Here is a 21049-nt window from a genome sequence, read left to right on the forward strand (position 1 = left end):
TGTTAATAAAATATTTTTATTGCTAAAAAAATAAGAATATTGTTGGTATTATGAAAAATCGATACCAAAAATATTTGTATTATCTTTTTATATAGTATAGATGTAATATTAAGTTGGTAATCATTCATGTATAGGCAACCCATTTGCCACTTATTCACATTTTTATGATTTGAATTTTTTAAATTGATTAGTTAATGGAAGTTGTGAAACTAAGTCAAGAGTAAAATAGGTATATTGAAAAGTTCATCCCAAAGTCACCTATCATTTTTATATATTGTTATAGATTTAAGTTTGTCAAGGTAAAAATTTATTTAGAATAAAATATTTAAAAATTTATTCTATACTATTATTAAAATATAAGTGAAACTATTGTGTTGTGTTATTTATCGTAAAACTTATTAAATGAATAAATTATCAATGACAAATAATGACCCCTTAATATCTATTAATAAAAAAATTATAAATTTGATTATGAATATTAGAGTAATTTAGTAAATTTGATAGTACTTTATTATATTTTTTTATGTCAAAAAAAAAACTTTATTATATTTTTTATAATAACTTTATTATTATATTGCTAAAAAAAAAACTTTATTATTCTTATAAAAAAACTTTATTATTAAAGTTAACTGGTCGTGTATGTGATAAAAGGGTTTAGTTTAATTTGGTCTTCAAAATAGGGTTTTGCACGTGCCCGGGCTGCCCCACCCCAATTTTTTTTTTTTTTTTTAAAAAAAAAATTAATAAAAGAAACAAGAGGAAAAGAAGTACAGTAACGCGTTTCTCCTTCTCTCTGTTTCCTTCATTCGTTTCGCGATCGACCACCGCACCGCAGCACCACTCTCAAATCCGGTCTCAAATCTCTCTATTTCTCATTCTCTCAGTCTCAGGCCGCTCTCCGCCGCCGCTCTCAGCCTCTCTCTCGCAGTCGCAGCGCACACAGGTAAACTAAGCAACCCTAAAATTGAGAAATTGCATAAAATACATAGAAATTGGTATTCCAATTATTATTCTATGTCTAACTTGATGATATTAATCATTATCCTTTGATGTTGGGTTGTAGTATGAGAAAAAAATATGATTCATGTTTTAGGTTATTTAGAAAAAATTGGGATTTCAAGGTCTAAACTTGGTGAATTTGTTAAGAAAAAATTGGGATTTCAAGGTCTAAATTGAGATTTTAATGCTCCTGTTATTAAGAAAAGAAAAGAATATCTCTTGGCCTCTTTGTGGGATTCTTTCCTTTTGTTTATATTCATAAACAAAGCAAGTGCATATTTGATTCTGGGGCCTAGTAACACATGATTAGACTGTGTAAATTTTGTTGTTTCTCACAATTGAGTGTTGAATTTGGGAAAAAAAATAGGCAGTAGGAAAAGTTCTTCCAGCACTGAATGGTAAATTGATTGGAACGACTTTCCATTACCTGGCCATAGATGTTTATGTTTCAGCTTCTGACCTCACTGTTAGGCTTGAGAAGATGGTAACTTATGAGAAGTTGTAATTTTAAATTTAAAAGCCCTTCCATTTGACCAATTAATAAATACTGCTTTCTTTTTGGCCCTGGACAACACTGTTTCCATTCATTTATATTGTTGAAATATATGCATACTATTGGTATGTTATATTTCATCTCTCTTATTTGATTATGTTTTGCTGTTTTTTTCTTATTTGACTCATGCTAGCCAAAAAAATATTGCGGTTAAAATTGTGCCCAGGCTCCAATATAATCCTGGCTCCGCCACTGGTTTTGCAGATTACAACTCGCATCAACAAGCTGCTCAGTGCAATAACAATGGCTCCGACGCATCAAGTCAATAAGTCTCACAAGTCACGATTCTCTTCTAAATCTTCTCGCAATATTCACAAAACTTCTGTTAAAGGTTCGTATTTTTATTATACTAATGATTTTTCAGTTTTTCCATTCATTCATTATTATTAATGTTAGGTTTTTCAATTTAACTGTTTAGATAGACTTGCGATCGTAAAATCTGACCGTAATGTCGGGAAAGGTGCTCGTGCCGCTCGACTCCAGAGAAATAAAATGGTATTTCAATCTGTTTCTATGTCTCTCTGTTCTTATTTTTCTGTTATATTTACTTCCTCAGTAATTCATTTGTCATTTTACAGATTCGTGAACAAAAAAGGGCTACAGTTTTGAAACAAAGAAGAGAATTGAGTGGATCCAAATGTCCTCCGCGCCTAATTGTCAGTAAATTTTTACTGATTTCGACGTTTATTTATGCATTGTTTCGATACTTAGTTTAATTAAGTTCTTATAGAGTTGGCTCTTATCTATCATACAAGTATTTATCTATATGCTGTTTTGTAACAAAAATAAAATATAGTCAAATTATTCTGGAGAGCTTACGGAAATAAGCTGAAAAAAATGTCATAATCTGTTTTCATAAGCTCTCCCAATAAGCTGAAAACATCTTATGAACACATCATAATCTGTTTTCATAAGTTCTCCCAAAAAGTATCACACATGCTTATGTTAGTAAATAATCTCAAATACTCAAGTTGAATACATTTTTTATTGTGCCCTCACATTCCTATTATATTTTTGTTCCTCCCAGGTACTTTTTGCCCTTTGTGCCACTGTGGATTTAGAATCACTTGCAGACGATCTTTTGTCATTGTTATCGAAACAATCTTCTGCGGTGCTGTCAGGGACAGTTTCTTCTTCTGAATATAGGACCAGAGTAACGGTAGATCTGACTTCTGTCTCATTCTTTCGAACATAGTTAATTTGTCGAGTCATTTGTATATACAACATGGATTGAGTTAATTGCTAAGAAAAACTTTTATGTTTAATATTTAACAATAGTTATAATTCTATCGAGTAATGAATTAAAAAATTTATACATTCTCAATTCTCATGTATTAGAAGTTGTAATATCGATACACACCAATATTGTAAACTGCAGGTACTGAAAGCACCTCATGGTGATTTACTATCCTGCATGGAAATGGCGAAGGTACTATATTTTTTTTTCCGGTTTCCTTCTTTTCTCAAGGATTTTGGTTTGCGGGTTTGGAAAATGTGGGTTGTGAGTGATTACCGTTTGACAATATTTGTGTTGTAGGTTGCTGATCTACTGGTTTTTGTGGCCTCTACAAGGTCTTTGTGTGAAGAAACTGATTCTTACTTCATTGATTCATTTGGAAATCAATGCCTTTCTGTATTTAGATCTATTGGTTTACCAAGCACTGCTGTCTTTGTTCGTGTAAGTTATACTGCCTCTTATTTTTGGACCAAATCGAGTAATTTATGTGTGCTTACAATTGTTTCATGAAGAAATTGAATTTTAATCATTTACATGTGCTCTCAGGACCTGCCGACTGAGGTAAAACAAAGAAATGAACTAAAGAAGATTTGTACATCTAGTCTTGCTTCTGAATTTCCTGAGGACTGTAAATTTTATCCAGCTGATACAAAGGATGATCTTCACAAGGTAATTATTTCACTCATCGATGGCTGTAAATTCTGATTGCACCTGCTAAATTTATCATCCATTGTATATCCAGTTTGGTTGTTTAAGCCTTCCACTTCTCTCATCTTTGTCATTGCAGTTCCTGTCGCTCTTTAAAGAGCAAAGGCTTAAAACTCCTCATTGGAGAACTCAACGATCTTACCTCGTGGCAAACAAGGTTTGAATTCATCAATTTGAATCTCCAGCAATTTACATTTTGTATCTCATATTGCGCTCATCATGTTTACCACCCTAAATTACAGGTTGACGCAGTATATGATGGCAATTCTGATAAATGCACCCTCGTTCTCAGCGGTTACCTCCGTGTTCGTAACCTCTCTGTGAATCAACTGGTAATCAGCAAGGTCATGGAATAAATTTTAGTTGCATTTAGTTGTTTGATGTCTCACATTTTTTTTGTTCAGGTTCATGTATCAGGTGCAGGAGATTTTCAACTGTGCAAAATTGAGGTTCTTAAGGATCCCTTTCCTTTGAATTCACAGAAAAACCAGGACTTAATGGATTCAGATGAGATGCAGGATGTGGAGGTAATGTAGTCTTACTTAGTTTTGAAAACAAGACTGGTTAGGAACTCTTAAAGGAAGTGGCATTTAAAGTTTTGAGGTTCAATCTGGTTTTGCACATTTATTATTTAAATATATAGCAGTATGTTAAAATGTATAATATGCACATTGAAGGTAAATCTAATAATGTAAATTAATATTGAATTATAACAATTTAAATTGGCGAAAAGATTTTTTTGTCATTCTGAAAAACCAACAGTTACCTCTTAATTTTTATATACTGAAATTTCAAACTAGACTGGTTAGGAACTCTTAAAAGTTGCGGCCTTCAATGTTTTGAGGTTCAATCTGGTTTTGCACATATATTATGTAAATTATAGCAATCCTTTTAAGGTTTTGAGTTTCAGTCTGGTTTTGCACATATATTATGTAAGTATTATATAGCAGTATGTCAAATGTTATAATGTATCATTATCACATGCACATGTTAAAAAGCTAAGTAAAATAATGTAAGTTAATATTGAAATATAACAATTTGACTGTTTTTTGTCAATCTGAAAACACCAACAAAGTTCCCTTTTAATTTTGATATACTAAAATTCCAAATCCGCTGTTTTTGCAACACTTGGACATTATAATATTTATTTACTCATTTAATCTCGAACCATTTATTTATATTTACACGTTTAGTTTTTCCTCATTTTTCCTACCTTTTAATGTTGTAGGTCATTCGTACTCTAGTTCCAGATGCTGACAACCAAGAATCTTTAGTTGTTGAGAATAAACCCGATCTTCTTGCTGGAGAGCAGGTAGATAATGAAATATCATTTCTACTATTGCCATTTGTAAAATATAATGGTTGATTTATAAGCTTCAGTGTTTGTAATTTCTTAATTGACATCATTTTAATTGATCATTATAGTATTTTAAGTTCTGATGAGTAGCTTATAATTCAATCAGTTGTTGCCTATTATCTGATTTCACTGTTTTCAGCCTAGAATCAGCCCCCTTCCCCCAAACAAAGTGTTTTAACAAATTAGTGGGTGCATTATCTGAATATCATGTGTTTACTTTATTTGCAAGATTCTTTTGTTTAGTGTTTTGGTATGATATTATTACTTGTTGACAGACATGGCCAACAGAGGAAGAAATAAAAAAGGCTGCTGAAGATCGAAAGCAAAAAAAGATAAGAAAGAGGAAGCTTCCTGCTGGCACTTCCGAATACCAGGTATGTACTTGTTTTCTTGATTCACTTCTGATTGTTTTTCGGTCGACCTTATTGTATTTTTTAGTATGGAAATAATAGATATCTAGTATTTATTTTTATTTTCAGGCTGCATGGATTACTAATGAATCTGATGAAGAGGTGTCAGACAGTGACAATGAAGATGGTATGGTGTTGGATGAAGGAGATGAGTCTCCAGGTCAAGAGGGAAATGAGTATTTAGATCTTGATGGTGATGGAGCTTCACTAAGATTAGGAGATTCTGAGGATGAAACTGACAATGAATCAATGATGGTGAGCCTGTTAATACTTTTGCAATACTTAATATATTTACATATTTACCCTTAGACCTTTGACGTTGTTGCACAGTCTCTGGTCCTCTATCATTCTATACCTTTAGCACATGATTACTATTTTGGGAATACAGGAAGTAGATACTAGAGAGAAGATCGAAGATGAACTCAAGGAACTTAAAGAAGCACATGCTGCAGATGTGGGTATGTTTTTCTTTTATGTTCTTATCGGTTTTTTTATAAAGGCTTGAAAGTTTGGTTTTCCTGTGCCTAATGTTGTATGTAAACTTTTTTTTTTGTGTTTCTAGTTTATATCTCATGTCCTGCCTTTTGCACTTTGTTGGGAATTTGCCATGGATACCTATTGCTTTGTTTGAAATTTTGCAGTTGCAGTTGCATTGCTGATATAATCACATTCTTTTTGATTAGTCACTTGTTACTTGTTTGTTGTAGAGTATCCTGATGAAGTGGATACACCATTGGATGTTCCGGCTAGGGTGCGGTTTGCAAAATATAGGGGACTCAAGTCCTTCAGGAATTCTTCATGGGATCCTAAAGTATGTTTGTCTTTTGGAGATTCTTTATAGTGAGACATTGCTAATAATAACATACAAAAAAATAAAAATAATCTGACATTTCTAATAATATCAGGAATCTCTACCCCAAGATTATGCCAAAATTTTTGCATTTGACCAAAAGAATGCCAAATTTTTTGCATATGATAATTTTAAAAGAATCCAAAAGCATGTTCTTGCTAAAGCTTTAGAATTGGATGAAGAAGGCAGAGAGGACTGTATTCCAGTTGGCTCATATGCTAGGCTGCATATCAAGGATGTGCCCAGTGCAGTGGCTTCAAAATTATGTACACTTGCAAAGACAGCCCCGGTTACAGCATGTGGCCTGTTGAAACATGAGTCGAAACTATCTGTCCTTCACTTCAGGTGTGTATATGCTATATCATTTTTACCATATTTTCTGAATATACAAAAGATGTGTAACGAACTAAATTACTTGTTTTTTAGCGTGAAGAAGCACGAAACATATGATGCACCCATCAAAGCAAAGGAAGAGTTGATATTTCATGTCGGGTTTCGACAATTTGTTGGCAGACCAACTTTCTCTAGTGAGTTCATAAACACAGACAAGAACAAGATGGAGAGGTTTCTCCATGCTGGACGTTTTTCAGTTGCTTCAATTTATGCACCAATTTCATTTCCTCCTCTTCCTACAATAGTCCTAAAGAGAGTTGGAGAAGATGCCACAGTGGCTGCAGTTGGCTCACTGAAAACTGTTGATCCAGCTAGGATAATCCTTAAGCGTGTTATATTGACAGGGTATGTTTATTTATTGTTGCCAAGATCCATCACTTCAAAACTTTTATATAATAAATAAATTCGTTGTATCTCGATATATGTATCTTAGACTTAGTTTATCTGTTGGCATTAGTTTCCATAATTGTTAGTTATAGACTATAGTCATGATTTGTTTCCCCATTTATTCTTATTCTCTCTACTATTTTCTGAAACCCTATAATTATAATGTCAACAAAAACCATTGTGTATTACTTATTGGTTCTATTCTATGGTCTTTTTGGTTGATTTCTTTGCATGCTGAATCTGGAAAAAAGTAAATATTTTCATTTCAGACATTTATAATGTTATTCTCATGAGAACTTTTTGAACATTTTGTGGTGCAGCTACCCTCAAAAAGTATCAAAACGTAAAGCTTCTGTAAGACACATGTTCTATAATCCAGAGGATGTTAAATGGTTCAAGGTAAGAAACAATTTTCACCCAGTGTTTCCAAAATAATTGGATTTAACTTTGACGAGGATTTGTAGAGTATTGAAAAAACCATTCTCTGAGAATTATCCTCAATTATCACCCTAATGTGATTTCTTAATGTGGTGGTGATTGCAGCCTGTAGAGATATATACCAAACGTGGTCTTCGTGGCCGAATTAAAGAACCTGTTGGTACACACGGTATGTTATGTTCCAAACCATTACATTTACTATAAAATTCAGGCAGCTACTCATTTTAGGGTGAAATTGATTATTTATTGCTTCATTAATGATGAACTTGCTCATTCCATGATTCTCATCATGACTCATTTATAATGTTTTATCATAATTTTCTTATCAATTGTAAAAAAAAAAATCATAATTTGCTTATCTTGTGAAAATTATGGTTTCATATGGACTTTTTCTATGCCGTCAATTTGAATTTACCTCTTACCTCATACCTCAATTTGGTTTCATATGACTAGTCTGATAAATTACAATTAGATCTGCCCCATTATTGGATATTGATTGCAATCATTGTTTGCCAAGGGAAATCTTCACTATTGGAAACACAACTGTACCCATTTATGATTTTTTTAATGCTCAGCTCCATAGCTGCTTGGAGATTTATTATACTCTTCTGTGAGAGTTATGCTGTACGTACTGTCTAGTGTCTAGGTTTATTAGAATTTTTATACATTGCGTAGATAAATCTAAAAATGCTACTAATTAAAAGGGGTGGATGAGATTATCATGAGTGTGAGATGAGTGATGAACACTAAAATAAATAGAAGCCGAGAAATGATTTCCTTTGGATTCCGTGGGTTGATAAATATGAACGTTAATCTTACAGAACTAATGATAATGAATTATTCGTTTATTGTTTTGTTGACTAAACATAAATTCCCTGTGCAAGTTTTTTTGGTTCATATTTCAGCTTGTAATCGTTAGCATTCAAATAGATATGGGACACCTATTGATTGTAATCTGCTTGTTATTCAGGAGCAACGAAGTGCCTTCTCAACGGGGTTCTTGAACAGTGTGATACTGTATGTTTGAATTTATACAAACGTGCATACCCGAAGAGACCAACCCGTTATTTTCCTTTACTAGATATTTGATGGGATGACAGTTGAATTCTGTTATTGATCAAGGAATTCAGTAGAAAGTCAATGTTATATTGATTGGGAATGAAGCTTTGTTTGGTTCAGATTGACTTCCTTGAACGGAGGATGCAGTTTTGTGGCCGTTTATTTACTGAAAAAATGGCCAGAATACCTTGCTTGTTTGCACCTGAGAGAAGATAAATTAACATATATCATATTTTTGTTTTAAATTTATTTTGATATTTTTGGTATTTGCAAATACTGTGTACTAGGTATAATTTAAATCAGTATGTACTAGGTATTCGCATTATAATTCATTTATATCTTTATCATTATGGGACGGGATGAACTTCATGTCAGTTAAAGCTACTTATGCATGTTTGCACATTCTATTGTATTGTAGTTGTTGATTGGTTTGGACTTTTAATCAATGGTTATAAAAACATCTGTAGGCAGCAGCAAACCTATTCAACTTTGAAATGTTACGGGGTGAATAACTACATAGTATTTTGTTTTAAGCTGTGTATCTTTGTCACGCCACTACACGCGACTTGCTGGTGGAAAAATGACCGTGTGAAATTAGTTGTTGGTTGGATTCTAGTTTCCAACAGAGCGATTCCTTAGTAAGTTTTGGTCCCTGTTTGGATAAATATGTGTATATTAAGTGCTCGTCATACAATTGCTTATTTGGATAAATATTTCCTTAACAAAATAAAATTGTGTTTTAATATAAGTTTTTCACAAGTTATCGCAGTTTATAAAAACAAGTTCTAGACGGTTTATAGGTGTAATAATGTTTTTAAATATATTTTCAAATGGTCTCACAATGGTTTATATTAATAGATAAATTTTAAACTGTTTTTCATAATTGAAAGAGAAAAACGTTTTTCATAATTTAAACTGTTATAATTCAAGGTGCATAGAATAAATGTTGAATGTGATGCACAACAAAGTTTAGAAACTGATGCACTAAGAGGACCAATAATGTGGGCAACAATGCAAGGGGTTACGAATACATTGGTCTCTTTGTACCAGAGGACCACTTCATTACCCTAACCGATGAAGGTTTTTGGGTACATGAGTTTCTCTGCCGCCATGAGGGTCCGTTAACTAGACTTTTTGCATGCACTACAGCGTAGTCTTAAGGAAAATATAATACTTAAACTTTATCTAGTACCTCTAATAGACTTATTCTAAGATTCGAATCTGTAATTTGTTACAAATTTTGGTGCTTTTAAGAGGTTTTTACTTTACGAAAAATTCTCTCCCCCCTAACGTTTTTTTATCCCCTAAAATTCCAATTTCACCCGTGCATAAAAAGTTTGAAAAATATTTTTCGAACTTTTTCTAGTGTAAAATATCATTTTCAACAATTTTTTTTTGAAAAATACTTCCGAACTTTTTTCATATGGATAAAATGTTAAAATTGGAATTTCCGGAGATAAAATAAATTTGGGTGGGAAGAGAATTTTTTGATGTTTTCTCTTTAGGCACCCCATGGTTCTTTTTCCCCCTTTGAATTTTACTTTTTTGCCCTTCAATAAAAATTTCGGTTTCTACAAACCAAATTTTTTTTGCCTTGAAAAAAAAATCGGTTTCTGTTAACCGAATTTTTCTTGAATTTGAACTAGAAAAAACTTTGGTTTCTGCGAACCGAAGTTTTTATCAAGACAACGGTGTGTTTGGTAACACAAATAAGCTAGCTTATAGCTTATTATATGAGCTTATAAGCTTGTTTCAAAAAATTAGAGGTGTTTGGTAAAAAACTTTTTGTACTAGCTTATAGCTTTTTTTCAGATGCTATTTCAAGTAGCATTTGAGCTTATAGCTTATAGCTTTTTACACTTTATTCTATTTTTACCCTTTAATTTAATAACTACCCACTCTAAAAAATAAACTACCCACTATCAATTATGTAATTTTATATTTAATAACCGCTAGCTTTTCAGCTATCAGACAGACCCAAAATTGAAATATTTGGGGTATAAAAGATACATGGAGCCCTAAAGAGAAAACATCGAATTTTTTTACCTTACCCATATTGACAGGCCTAAAATTAGAAAATTGCTCTTTAGGCCCCCTTTTGGTGCTTTCGCACCCCCCAAAAATCCCAAAATGGCCCTGATTTGGGACCCAGGTTGGTTTGTATTGTGCAATCCGAAATCAAAACAACTTCGGAAGATGAGAACCGAACCGCAGAAGCAGATAACTGAAACCCAGAAAACATCAAACGCTCTCCATCTTCTTCTCCGCCGCAGCCTCGTCGGAAATGCAGCTGCACCGCCGCACCATCTTCTTCTTCTCAGCCGCAAACCCACTAAAAACTAGTTAGTATCTTAAATCTTCATGGATTTGCTTTTGATTTTTAATTGTGAGTTTATTTGGTTCTGAAGATACGATCCGAAAATGCCTAAGTTCGGGCGATGCAATCCGAATTCGCATAGGTTCGGCAGCTGCGATCCGAATTGAAGCAGAGTTGTTCCATCAATTCAGTTTTGTGAGTAAGCAACATTAACAGAGCACAATCTTTTGGTAAGTGAATAAATTCTTTGGATGTGGTTGCTGAAATCAAATGATCCACCAAAATCTATGATGTGATTAGTGAATAAATTTTGTTTCTGCTCCACTGGACGAGTCAAAGGTTATCTTGAAAGGCCGATTAGGTCCAGGCATGATGATAACAGTTGATTTACTTGGTTGCCAGATTCAGACTGCACTATTTTGTAATCACACTTATAAACATAGACATATTTGATCTTGTAATGGTTGTTTGCTCCTGCAAATATCAGTATTATTTATTAAGTTAGATATTTATCCAACTAAGAGTTTTTCTTCTATTTGGTGCATTGTTTTGTGTTCCCCAATGTGAACTAAAGTTGCTCTATTTTCTGGTTTGATCTGTTCCTAGTTTTAAACTTGTGATAGGGAGTATAGACAACTGAATATGCCACTAATGTAACCTATCTTGTATATGTTTTCACAGTGCTATTATACACACACTAATGTAACCTATCAATGCTTCCTGATATTGGTTTCATTTTTGCTTCCTGAAATTCCAAAGCTTCCAATTATACTTCCTGAAATTGGAAAACTAGTGCTCTGTTTGTATGCATTCTTTATTCATATTCCTAGTGTTATATCTTTCAAGCAATTTTACGAGTCTTTAGAGATATTCTCTTCATACTACTTTGACCTTCAAATAAAAGTGTTCTCATTCTTTATTCATATATGTCCTGTTGCAGATGTGTTCTCTTCTTGCGAGGTCTCTGCACAAGCAAGTAAAAATCTTGATTCATGGAGGCTCCAGAAGTTTTGGTAATTCATTTAAAGAGATTCTCATACAGTTCGGAAGTTACGTTCCGAAATTTAGTGTTTTTGGATTGTAACTTCCAAAATTATGCAATTTCCGATTGTATCTTCCGAATCAATCTGTTTGGATTTTTCTTCCACTAATGGTGTATTCTTGCAATTTCAGATTGTGTTTCCAGGTGTATTCTTCTTGTTGTTCCTTCATTTTGGCTTGTTACTACGTTGAAGAAGAAGAAGAAGAAGCATACCATCTGTGTTTTGCAAATTAGGTGAAGAAGCATAATTAATGAATTTCCTTCAAAACGTGCAAATTAGGTGAAGAAGCTATGCGTGTTGGCTGTTATTGGTGTAGCAGGTTTTTGTTGTAGCTGGTTTGGTTGTTATAAAAGTTTGTTTTGCGAGACAAAAAACACCCTTACCTAGATGCTACCTTGCATTACATGTCAATATTACAAGAAATCAACCAGGGAACTTGCTAGATTAGGGCCAAAAAAGCAAGAATTGTGTATAAGATTCAATATCATACAGCTATATCACTAACGTGGTAATTCAACTATAGCTACTAAACACTAATTGACAACTATTGCAATATCTTCACAATTCCCGGTAAATCAATTAAATTATTGACAAAATAACAATAGTTGCAACTAAGTTTGAAAGATTAGAGTCTGATATAAAAACAAAGGTATTTGGTGGATGTCTAGTTCGGTTCCTACATACCAAAATTAATTAAATTCGGTTGCTATGTTCCAAAACAGGCTAAGGGTAATTTGGTCGGAACGGGGGGCCTACGAGCAATATAGGGGGCCAGAAAAGCAATTTTCCTAAAATTAGGGTCTAGCCGAACAGCCCAAAGTCAGCCAGCCCACACAACAATAGAAGGAAAGCGCGATTCCACAAACCCTTTCTTTCATCTTTCTTCTACCATTTCGCTTTCTCCTTACTCTAACTCTCACTTTTTTTGATCAATGTTCACCAAAGTGTAGTTTTTTCTTTTCCGCCATTACTCTAGTTTACTGTTATTTCAACTCAGTTTTATGGTTGTTTACAATCTGTGCTTTATTTCTTATTTTGTTTCTGTTTTTTGTGACCCATTTTTTGTGATATCTTACATGAATGATAATGCATGTACTGTGTGCTATGATCAAATCAGGTTTTAGATTTTCTGCATTATTATTAAAGGAAATGTATTTCACATCCTAAAATGCTTCATTCCAATGTTGATACCATGATTTAGGGTTTTCAGTAATATTTGATTTGACACACATAAATAAGAGCATGATTTTTTTTTCTCTTTCGATTATTACTTGATTTGTCCATTTGGAAAAAGTAGTGTTGTTAGTTGTTACATTTTTTAGAAAAACAAAGCAGTGTTGTATCAATCCTGTTTATTAATTTCTGCAACTAAGTGGTTGATTTCAAGTGGTTAATGAGCTCGCAAATCATTCGGGACTCGAGTTTCATTCATGAGTAGAATTATTTTTGGCCCCATTTCCCTTAGAACCGCGTAATTTTGTTTGGGTCATGTTAACTAATGCCCCCATTTCCTTCAATTTCCCTAATCCCTATGAGTTATGAGGGTTTTGTGTTTCCTTTTTGCTTACGAAATTCATTCTATATAACATGTTGTCATTGCAATAGGTGTTTCTGTTCTGCTTAAGAAATCTATACTTTATAACATTAATATTCTGTGGAAGAAACTCAAATATCTATAGTGCATTGGCCCGGAGACAGCCGTAAAGTAGTATAATATGTTACATTTAGTGTCAATGCATCTCGTGGATTGTAAATGGTTATCTGCAAAATCTTCTTATAGCAGCAGGCTCGGCTGTCGAGTGTTTTTCACTGTCTTAAGTTAGGTATTGGCCCTGTCTTATCATCTATTTGAACCTTATGTCTATCAATCCCTTTGCTCAACAAAAGGACAGAAATGAACACTATGAGTATGCTATTTGCTTTTAATGACAAAGGTCTGATATTGCATTTTTATTTCTGGGTAGAATCACAGCTTTCTATTTACTATATCTTTTTATTTACTTGATTTTCCAATGTATTTGTTTTCACAACCCTTCAATTTTTCACTTTTCATATCTTTTGGTTTTGCTTTTCAATTGACGACTGCCTTTTATGCTTACTCATTTTCCGCTGCATAAATTTCCTAATGTGTCTTCTCGATATGCCCAATGATGATATGATCCTCTGCATAATATTCAAAGTCTTTCCGTCCCGTCTGCCTTTCTTCACACTGCCATCACTATTGACTTCTTTTTCTTCTTCTTCTTTAACTCTGTCGTTGCCATCAACTTCATCATCGTCGTCATTATTATTAATTATTATTATTATTATTTCAATTTTCATAGTGACAGTGGGCTGAGATGGCGGAGGTTGTGCTCTGTGTGCACTGCCTTGATGGATGTTGAGAGGCTTTCATGGATGTTGAAAACCTACACATCTAACAATATCTGAGGGCAAAGTAACCATTTTGCGTTTGGATAATCTTGTCAATTGCTTCGTTTGTTCACTTATTTTATATGTTTTCTTCAGGACTCTAGCTACCTGTCTTTGCCCTAGTTGAGGAGAGATGGTGAGAAGTTTAGGTGTTCTTTTCTGTCGAGTGTCTACTGATTTATCTAATTTACTTTCTCCTTCGTTTTTGCAGGTTGATTTGTCATAATCGGCGATTCACTTATTTTCACTTGTAAGGGAACTATAGTAGTATAGTTGACCTATTTATTGTTTAGGATGCTAATGTTATTTTTAACAGTTGATTTCAGTTAAACTTGGATGAGATATAGTTTAACTTTGAATTTAGTGTTTCATATTCACTCGTGGCTCCCTCTATGGTTGTCAATCTAGGGTTCTCATTTGTGCTTAATAGATTTTTCTTGACAGTTTAAATTTAGATATCATATTACTTATGATTGTATTATCGCACTTGTGTTTCAATAATTACTTGGTTCTTTGCTGTTTTATTGTCATCATCAAATTCGACCAATATTTCTTTATCTTAAACTATTGAATAGCTCTCAATTTTCACTTAGTGTAGATTTTTTTACCATCAAATTGAACTAATTTTACTTGCCTTGGGACAAATTTGCATATAATTTCTTCTGGATAAGCCCGATGACGAGTTTTCAATGCTACTAACTATGCTTTTCCTTCCATTTCCTACTTTCTCCCCACTGTCATCACTACTAACTATGCTGCTTCTACTGTTGTTGTTGTTGTTGTTGTTGTTCTTGTGTTTCTTCTTCTTCTTCTTCTTCTTCTTCTTCTTCTTCTTCACCTTATACTTCTTTTTCTTCTTCGTCTTCTCATTATCATTGTTGTTAGTATACAATTACTGACAGTGGGTAGAGATAGTAGAGGTCGTGTGTGGTTCTTTCATTTTGCACTGCCTTGATGGATGGCGAGAGGCTTGTATGGATGTTGAAAAAATACTAACCTAATACCATCTGAGGGCACATTTATCTAGCTTGTTTTTGAAAAGTTTTTTTTGAATGATTTCTATTTGAAATTTTTGTTTGAGATGTTAATTTCATGAATCATGACCATTCTTCCCGTTCTATCAGGTAGGTATCTGTTTGTCTCTTGATTCATATGTCATTTAAATTTCTGTTTTATCTCATCTTCCTTTAGGTATTTGTTTGGCTTTATTGATGTTGAAAACGTCTAACCTAATACCATCTGAGGGCACGTTTTTCTATATTGTTTTTGAAAGTTTTTTTCAATGATTTCTATTTGAATTTTCTTGTTTGATATGTTAATATCATGAATCTTGACCATATGTCATTTAAATTTCTGTTTTATCTCATCTTCCTTTTTGTATTATTTTAATTTAATTACTCATAATCCGTAGCAGATTGGTTTTAACCAATCTACCTTACCTACTGTTTTTAATCCTTCTATCTTTATACATGAATAAAAGAAACAACTGTCATCCCCTCCTAAATTTAGACACATATGAAAATGATTGACCGTTAAAATACAGTGACCATGTAAATCTGTAAGAAGATGAAGTTCCTGGGAATGCTGTTACGCTTTATTCCTCTGCCCAAGGCTGGTTTAAATAGAGAGGATACAGTTAGTTCTCTTCTTGAACTAAGGAGAAAATAGTTACAAAGGAAAATAAAAGGAAACAATAGAAATATCTAGAATCGCCTAGAAACTTTTAGTACTTCACATATGTAGTTATATATGCTTACGTTCTTAATTACATGTATATTACTTCATACATACTGTTCAATTTATTAACCTCTGAAAACTATATATAGCATTATAAATTTGATTCTCGAAGATCCCTGTCTACTGTTTTAAATAAGTAGTGTTATATAAACCCCATTAGCTAATTTGTTTTTCTGTTTCCTATTGTTCTGTTATTATTTTTCGTTTATCTTTGAAGTAATTAGTGAAAATTTAGCAAGATTTTTTCTATGATGCCCAATGATGTAAAAATTAACTATTGACCGGCTACATGGGTTTGTTCATAACTCTACTTGCACCTCTCTGTCTCTCTCTCTCACTCACTTACTCACTCATTGTGTGTGTGTATGTATATATATGTATGATCATGATCTTTCTCTCTCCTTTCTCTCTCTCTCTGGATATATCTATCTATCTATCTATTATGATGCAAGGAAGTTGTGAATGAAGCCATGTAAATGCCGTAGATGATATTGTTTAGGTATGAGTTCTGAGGGCTGTGTTTCCTTTTTTCTGTCAATTCAGCTAAGTGACAGTTTTTGCAAAAAGGGGTTTCTGCTATGCTTAAGAAAGCCATACTATTTTGTCACTTGTGTTTTAATTATTATTTGGTTTTTTGCTGTTTTATTGTCATCATCAAATTCAACCAAATTTTGTTTATCTTAAACTATTGAATGGCTCTCAATTTTCAGTGTAGATTTCCTTATCCATTAAAGAGAACTGATTTTACTTGTTCAATTTTCCTAGGGATAAATTTGGATATAATTTCTTACGGATATGTCCTATGATGAATCTTCATTGCTAGAAATGTTACTCTGAATATCATTCATAGCTTTTCCATCCATTCTGCCTTTATCCCCACTGTCAACACTACTAACTATGCTGTTGCTGCTGCTGCTGCTGCTGTACTTCTTTTTCTTTTTCGTCTTCTGGTTTTTATTGTTGTTATTGCTACTACTGATAGTGAGGTAGAGACGGTAGAGGTTGTGCGTAGTTTTCTCTTCCGTGCACTGCCTTGATGGATGGCGAGAGGCTTTTATAGATGTTCAAAAAGTACCAACCTCTAACATCTGAGGGCACAGTGGCTATCTTGTGTTTGAATAACTTTTTCAACGATTTCTTTTTTTAAATTTTTGTTTGATATGTTAATTTCATGAATCATAACCATCATCCTTTCAATTCTATCAGGCAGGTATCTGTTTGTCTTGATCCAGATGTGATTTAAATTTCTGTTTTGTCTCATCTTCCTTTGTGTATTAATTTAATAATTCATGATTTGTAGCTGATTTGTATTTACCAATCTTCCTTACAAACTGTTTGTTTTTAATCCTTCTATCTTTTCAAATGAAGAAAAGAAGCAACCATCATTCCCTCCTAAATTTACATGCATATTACATTTATTGACTGTAAAAATAAATGTGACCATGCAAGTCCCTGGGATTTATTTTCGTAGATACAATGCTAAGTTACTATTTTTTTTTTCATTTCTGATTACCCAGTTTATCTATGTCCAACATATAGTGTTAATTCCACAGTTTATATATTATTATTATTATTATTATGGATTCTGTGTTTTTGCTTGATATAAAGTCCAAAAGTTTAAATAGATAATCGAACCCAAAATCACAAATTACTCTTTTAGCTGAAATAGTGAATATGTAGCAAGTTGTTTTTTATGCTGCCAATGATGTAAAAATGGACTATTGAGCTGTTACATGGTTTTGTCCACAACTTGACCTGCACCATTACTATAACTCTTGATTCTGTTAGAAGGTGCAAGAAGGTTGTGAATGAAACTAGTTTCAAAAGCAGCAAATGATTTCTATTTCGCTATCTGAGGGCTTTGCATTTATTTTTTCTGGCAATCTTATAGGACTTATATGCTTACATTCTTAGTTACATTTATATCATTTCATAGTACTGTTTAATTTATTAACATCTGAAAATTGTATATAGCATTATAAATTGGGTCTTGCTAACATGTGCCCTAAGGGCATATATTAAGGAAACCAAAAGTAGTATTTTGAATTTTAAAAAATTTAATGCACGACTTTTAAGATGAATATTTCTATATTACGTTCTTTAACATGTGCCCTTAGGGCACATATTAGCTTTTTCCTTATAAATTTGATACTCAGGACTCTGATTGCTGTTGTTTTAAATAATCAGGGCAAGCTCCTAGGAGAATATGATCATATGATGCATGCCATAGAAAATTGAGTATGTTGACAAGTAAGCTGTTCTGTTTCCCTCTTTGCGATGTCTGCGCAAGACAATTTACTTAAATATCTGGAATTCCTGATTTGTTTTATTGGCTGTTACGGTAACAGCCTTTAGGATCTTATGGGCAATCAAGGAGAGTTTGCCCTTTGCATAACTTTTAGATTCTTTCTACCTTCATAATGTTTGGTTTTTTATATTTGTTATTTTTAGATTTTGTTTGATACCTTATGAGCAATCAAGTAGTATTATCTGAATTTTAATGCTTGTTGACAATTATAAATTATAAATACTAGGGTACTAAGCATTTGTGAGGGAATTCTATCACACTGAGAAGTAATGACCAGTACAATGTTGCATAAACTGTTTTTGGTCTAGTGGTAAAAAAATAGGTCTTGGAGCCCCTTTAGTGTGCCCTTGGTCGGAGGCAAACGTAAAAACTGTTTTTTGAGTCATAAGATCTTCTCTGCCTAAATTGAGGCATGGTCCTCTCACCATAATGACTGGTCCTGTGAATTAAGCTTTTTCTTGGTTTTTCCCTTGATTGTTTGTACCTGTTTTAACGATTAACGGTTTGGTTTGTACTTTTACACTTTGAAACTTTTGTATCTAACTTAAACTGCTTTTCTCCTTTTCTTCTTATGACAATGACAATAAATCTCCTTGATTCATGCTATCAATTTCAAATCTTTTCAATTGAGTGCTTCAACTTTGGAATCCTTCAAAGGTCAAGGTCAATATGCTTGTTAAGAAAGTGATGGTAAAATTGAATCATGCTGTCTTGTTGGGGAACTATAGGGAATAGGTCTGGTGGTGTTGGTTTTCTATAGGAAACAATCAATTGATGGGCCCTCCTTGAAGACCTCTGTATGTTTTTGATATATCTTATGGAAGAATAGTCAAAAAATCCATACTCCTGATTCTTTTGTTAATTTATTTATGTGCATGAATGTATACCTAGTAGCTTGTAGCAATATTTGACAAATAGAAAAGGATAATATTGTTTAAATTAAGTTTGAAAAATAAGTTTGGTACCAGAGAAACAAAGTTAAATTATTTTTGTAGATGACAATGTGTGCCCTTTTTTATTTGATTCCTCGTTGTATTGAGAACCAATTGATGAATGATATGAAATAAGTTTGTTTAAAAAAACTAGAAATAGTTACGAGTCTATTTGTATTCTAATCTGTATCTCTAATTCTAAAAGAAGAAAGAGAAAGTAGAAAGCTAGGGGTTAAGTGTTTATAGTTCATAAGAGGAAGTCAGTGTTTGTGACTGCATGTAGTCGGAGAGATCACAGTCATCCGAGTCGTCCGATTAAGATTGAACGGTTCAAATTTTAAAGTTTAAATATTTATATTTTAAAAAATTAAAATATATGGATGCAGTAAGTAAATATCTAATTCACATTGTTCATCTAGATCCTTCATTCATCAATTAAAAGAGAAGATATGATATGAAGCAATTAAGGGTCCAAATGTTTGGTTTTTCACCCCCCATACATACATCCAATCCATGAATGGGATGCTTTCTTGCGTATGCTCTGACGTGTTGAGTTTTGAGACCAATTGTGGACTAAATCCCTAGCAAAAATTTTTAATTAATACTCTACCATCAAATATTAAAGTTTGTTTGGATGATAAATTTCAAAATCCAAAAGAATTTATTATTAAAAAAAATCCAAAAGGATTTTAAATTTCGTGTGCAGCCTCCACTGAGGGAGCCTATATTTATTCCAGTCCACTGTACTATAATATTCTAAAAGGATTTATTTATTTTGATATTTGTAATTATATAGTATTAGTTAGCAATCAGCAATAATATGTTAAATATATCATATCATTGGTTGCTCATTATTTTTAATTTTTAAATATTAGTATAATATTTAACTAAAACTAAACATTTGGCAAGCCTTGAATGGCTCAAGACACGTTTTCTTTCTTGACAACATTGGTATATATGATTGTAAATATTTGTCTTCATATGCGATGTGAAGCTTGACCATATAATAAGATTAGGTCGTTACTCATCGTTTTAATTTGTACCAATATGTATATGTTTACTAATATATACTAATGCTATATAAATTAAGACAATGAACTTAAATAATTAGTGAACTTTGTTGGGAAGAACTTGAATTTTTTTAATGATAAATTATTAGTATGTTAGTAATTGTTAAGTTATATTTTTTGTTTTTTGTTAGGACTTAATGATAGACCTTAAACTCCTAAACTCTTATTTCAATCGGCTTATCAGTTGAACTATCCATTCTACCTCGTAAATAATATGATGAAATAGTAACGGAGAAAATGTCTGAACGATTTCATGTTCATCGTGAGAGTGAGTGTTATGTCACATCTATAGATAGAGACAATAATAAGGACAGAATGTGTGTGTAGTCTATGAATGAAAGAAAGGGTCCAAGAACTCAAAATAAAAATGAATGAAAGAGTCCAAACCTTCCAATTGGCGATTGCTTGCGTGGACAGTCTCAGTATCAAGATGAGGTATATAAGTTTTTATGTAACTTATAATTATATAATTATTTTTTTCAAAAAAAGAAAAGGAAAACTATGAATAAAGATCCATTTGAATTTGACTAATTTTTTAGATTATGAAAATAATTTATACAAATAAATAAATTTTTATGTTAATTAATAAGTTGTCTCTAACAAAAATTGTGTCTTTATAATAAGTGGAAAAAAATTGTGCCTTTATAAGCTTTTTTTTATAGGTTACCTTGAAAAACTCATAATAATAATAATAATAATAATAATAATAGATAAAAGTTATTTATTTTACATAATCTCAAAAATAAATCGATTCAAACGGACTTTAAATATATTTATTAATATTTTTCAAACATTATTTCATTAGTATTGTTAAGTTATCTTAAAGGATGAAAAGTTAA

General features: G+C 32.5%; 1 protein-coding gene and 1 long non-coding RNA gene across 10 annotated transcripts; both read left to right on the forward strand.

Annotated features, from left to right (window-relative positions):
• The first annotated feature begins 711 nt into the window (after positions 1–711).
• Positions 712–8886, forward strand: LOC123907472 (pre-rRNA-processing protein TSR1 homolog). 4 transcript variants are annotated; one of them, XM_045957805.1, is made up of 21 exons: positions 712–943; positions 1757–1883; positions 1971–2047; positions 2131–2208; positions 2580–2711; positions 2931–2981; positions 3090–3230; positions 3336–3458; positions 3577–3654; positions 3740–3829; positions 3902–4024; positions 4726–4809; positions 5130–5228; positions 5334–5519; positions 5653–5722; positions 5972–6075; positions 6170–6459; positions 6541–6852; positions 7215–7293; positions 7438–7501; positions 8303–8886. In XM_045957805.1, exons 2-21 carry the CDS (start codon positions 1796–1798, stop codon positions 8419–8421), a joined length of 2388 nt encoding a protein of 795 aa, XP_045813761.1. In that variant the 5' UTR covers positions 712–943; positions 1757–1795; the 3' UTR covers positions 8422–8886. The 4 variants fall into 4 exon arrangements, with proteins under 4 accessions (XP_045813761.1, XP_045813822.1, XP_045813899.1 ...); XM_045957866.1 differs by having other exon boundaries at positions 740–943; positions 1686–1883; XM_045957943.1 differs by having other exon boundaries at positions 740–943; positions 1719–1883.
• A 1610-nt stretch (positions 8887–10496) lies between these two features.
• LOC123907702 lies at positions 10497–19058 on the forward strand. Of its 6 annotated transcripts, XR_006809384.1 has the most exons (5): positions 10497–10938; positions 11649–11721; positions 11882–14299; positions 14375–14413; positions 18088–19058. It is a non-coding gene; the product is annotated as an uncharacterized LOC123907702 (long non-coding RNA). The 6 variants fall into 6 exon arrangements; XR_006809441.1 differs by having other exon boundaries at positions 11882–14413; XR_006809371.1 differs by having other exon boundaries at positions 10498–10938; positions 14375–19058.
• The last annotated feature ends 1991 nt before the right edge of the window (positions 19059–21049 follow it).

Source organism: Trifolium pratense, linkage group LG1 (assembly GCF_020283565.1).
Source record: "Trifolium pratense cultivar HEN17-A07 linkage group LG1, ARS_RC_1.1, whole genome shotgun sequence".
In the NCBI taxonomy this organism is placed as follows: Eukaryota; Viridiplantae; Streptophyta; class Magnoliopsida; order Fabales; family Fabaceae; genus Trifolium; species Trifolium pratense.

Coding starts and splice junctions, on each gene's coding strand:
- LOC123907472 (XM_045957805.1), top strand. CDS start 1,796: ATGGCTCCGACGCATCAAGTCAATAAGTCTCACAAGTCACGATTCTCT. Junction 1,884..1,970: donor TCACAAAACTTCTGTTAAAG/GTTCGTATTTTT, acceptor TTAACTGTTTAG/ATAGACTTGCGATCGTAAAA. Junction 3,830..3,901: donor ACCTCTCTGTGAATCAACTG/GTAATCAGCAAG, acceptor TTTTTTGTTCAG/GTTCATGTATCAGGTGCAGG.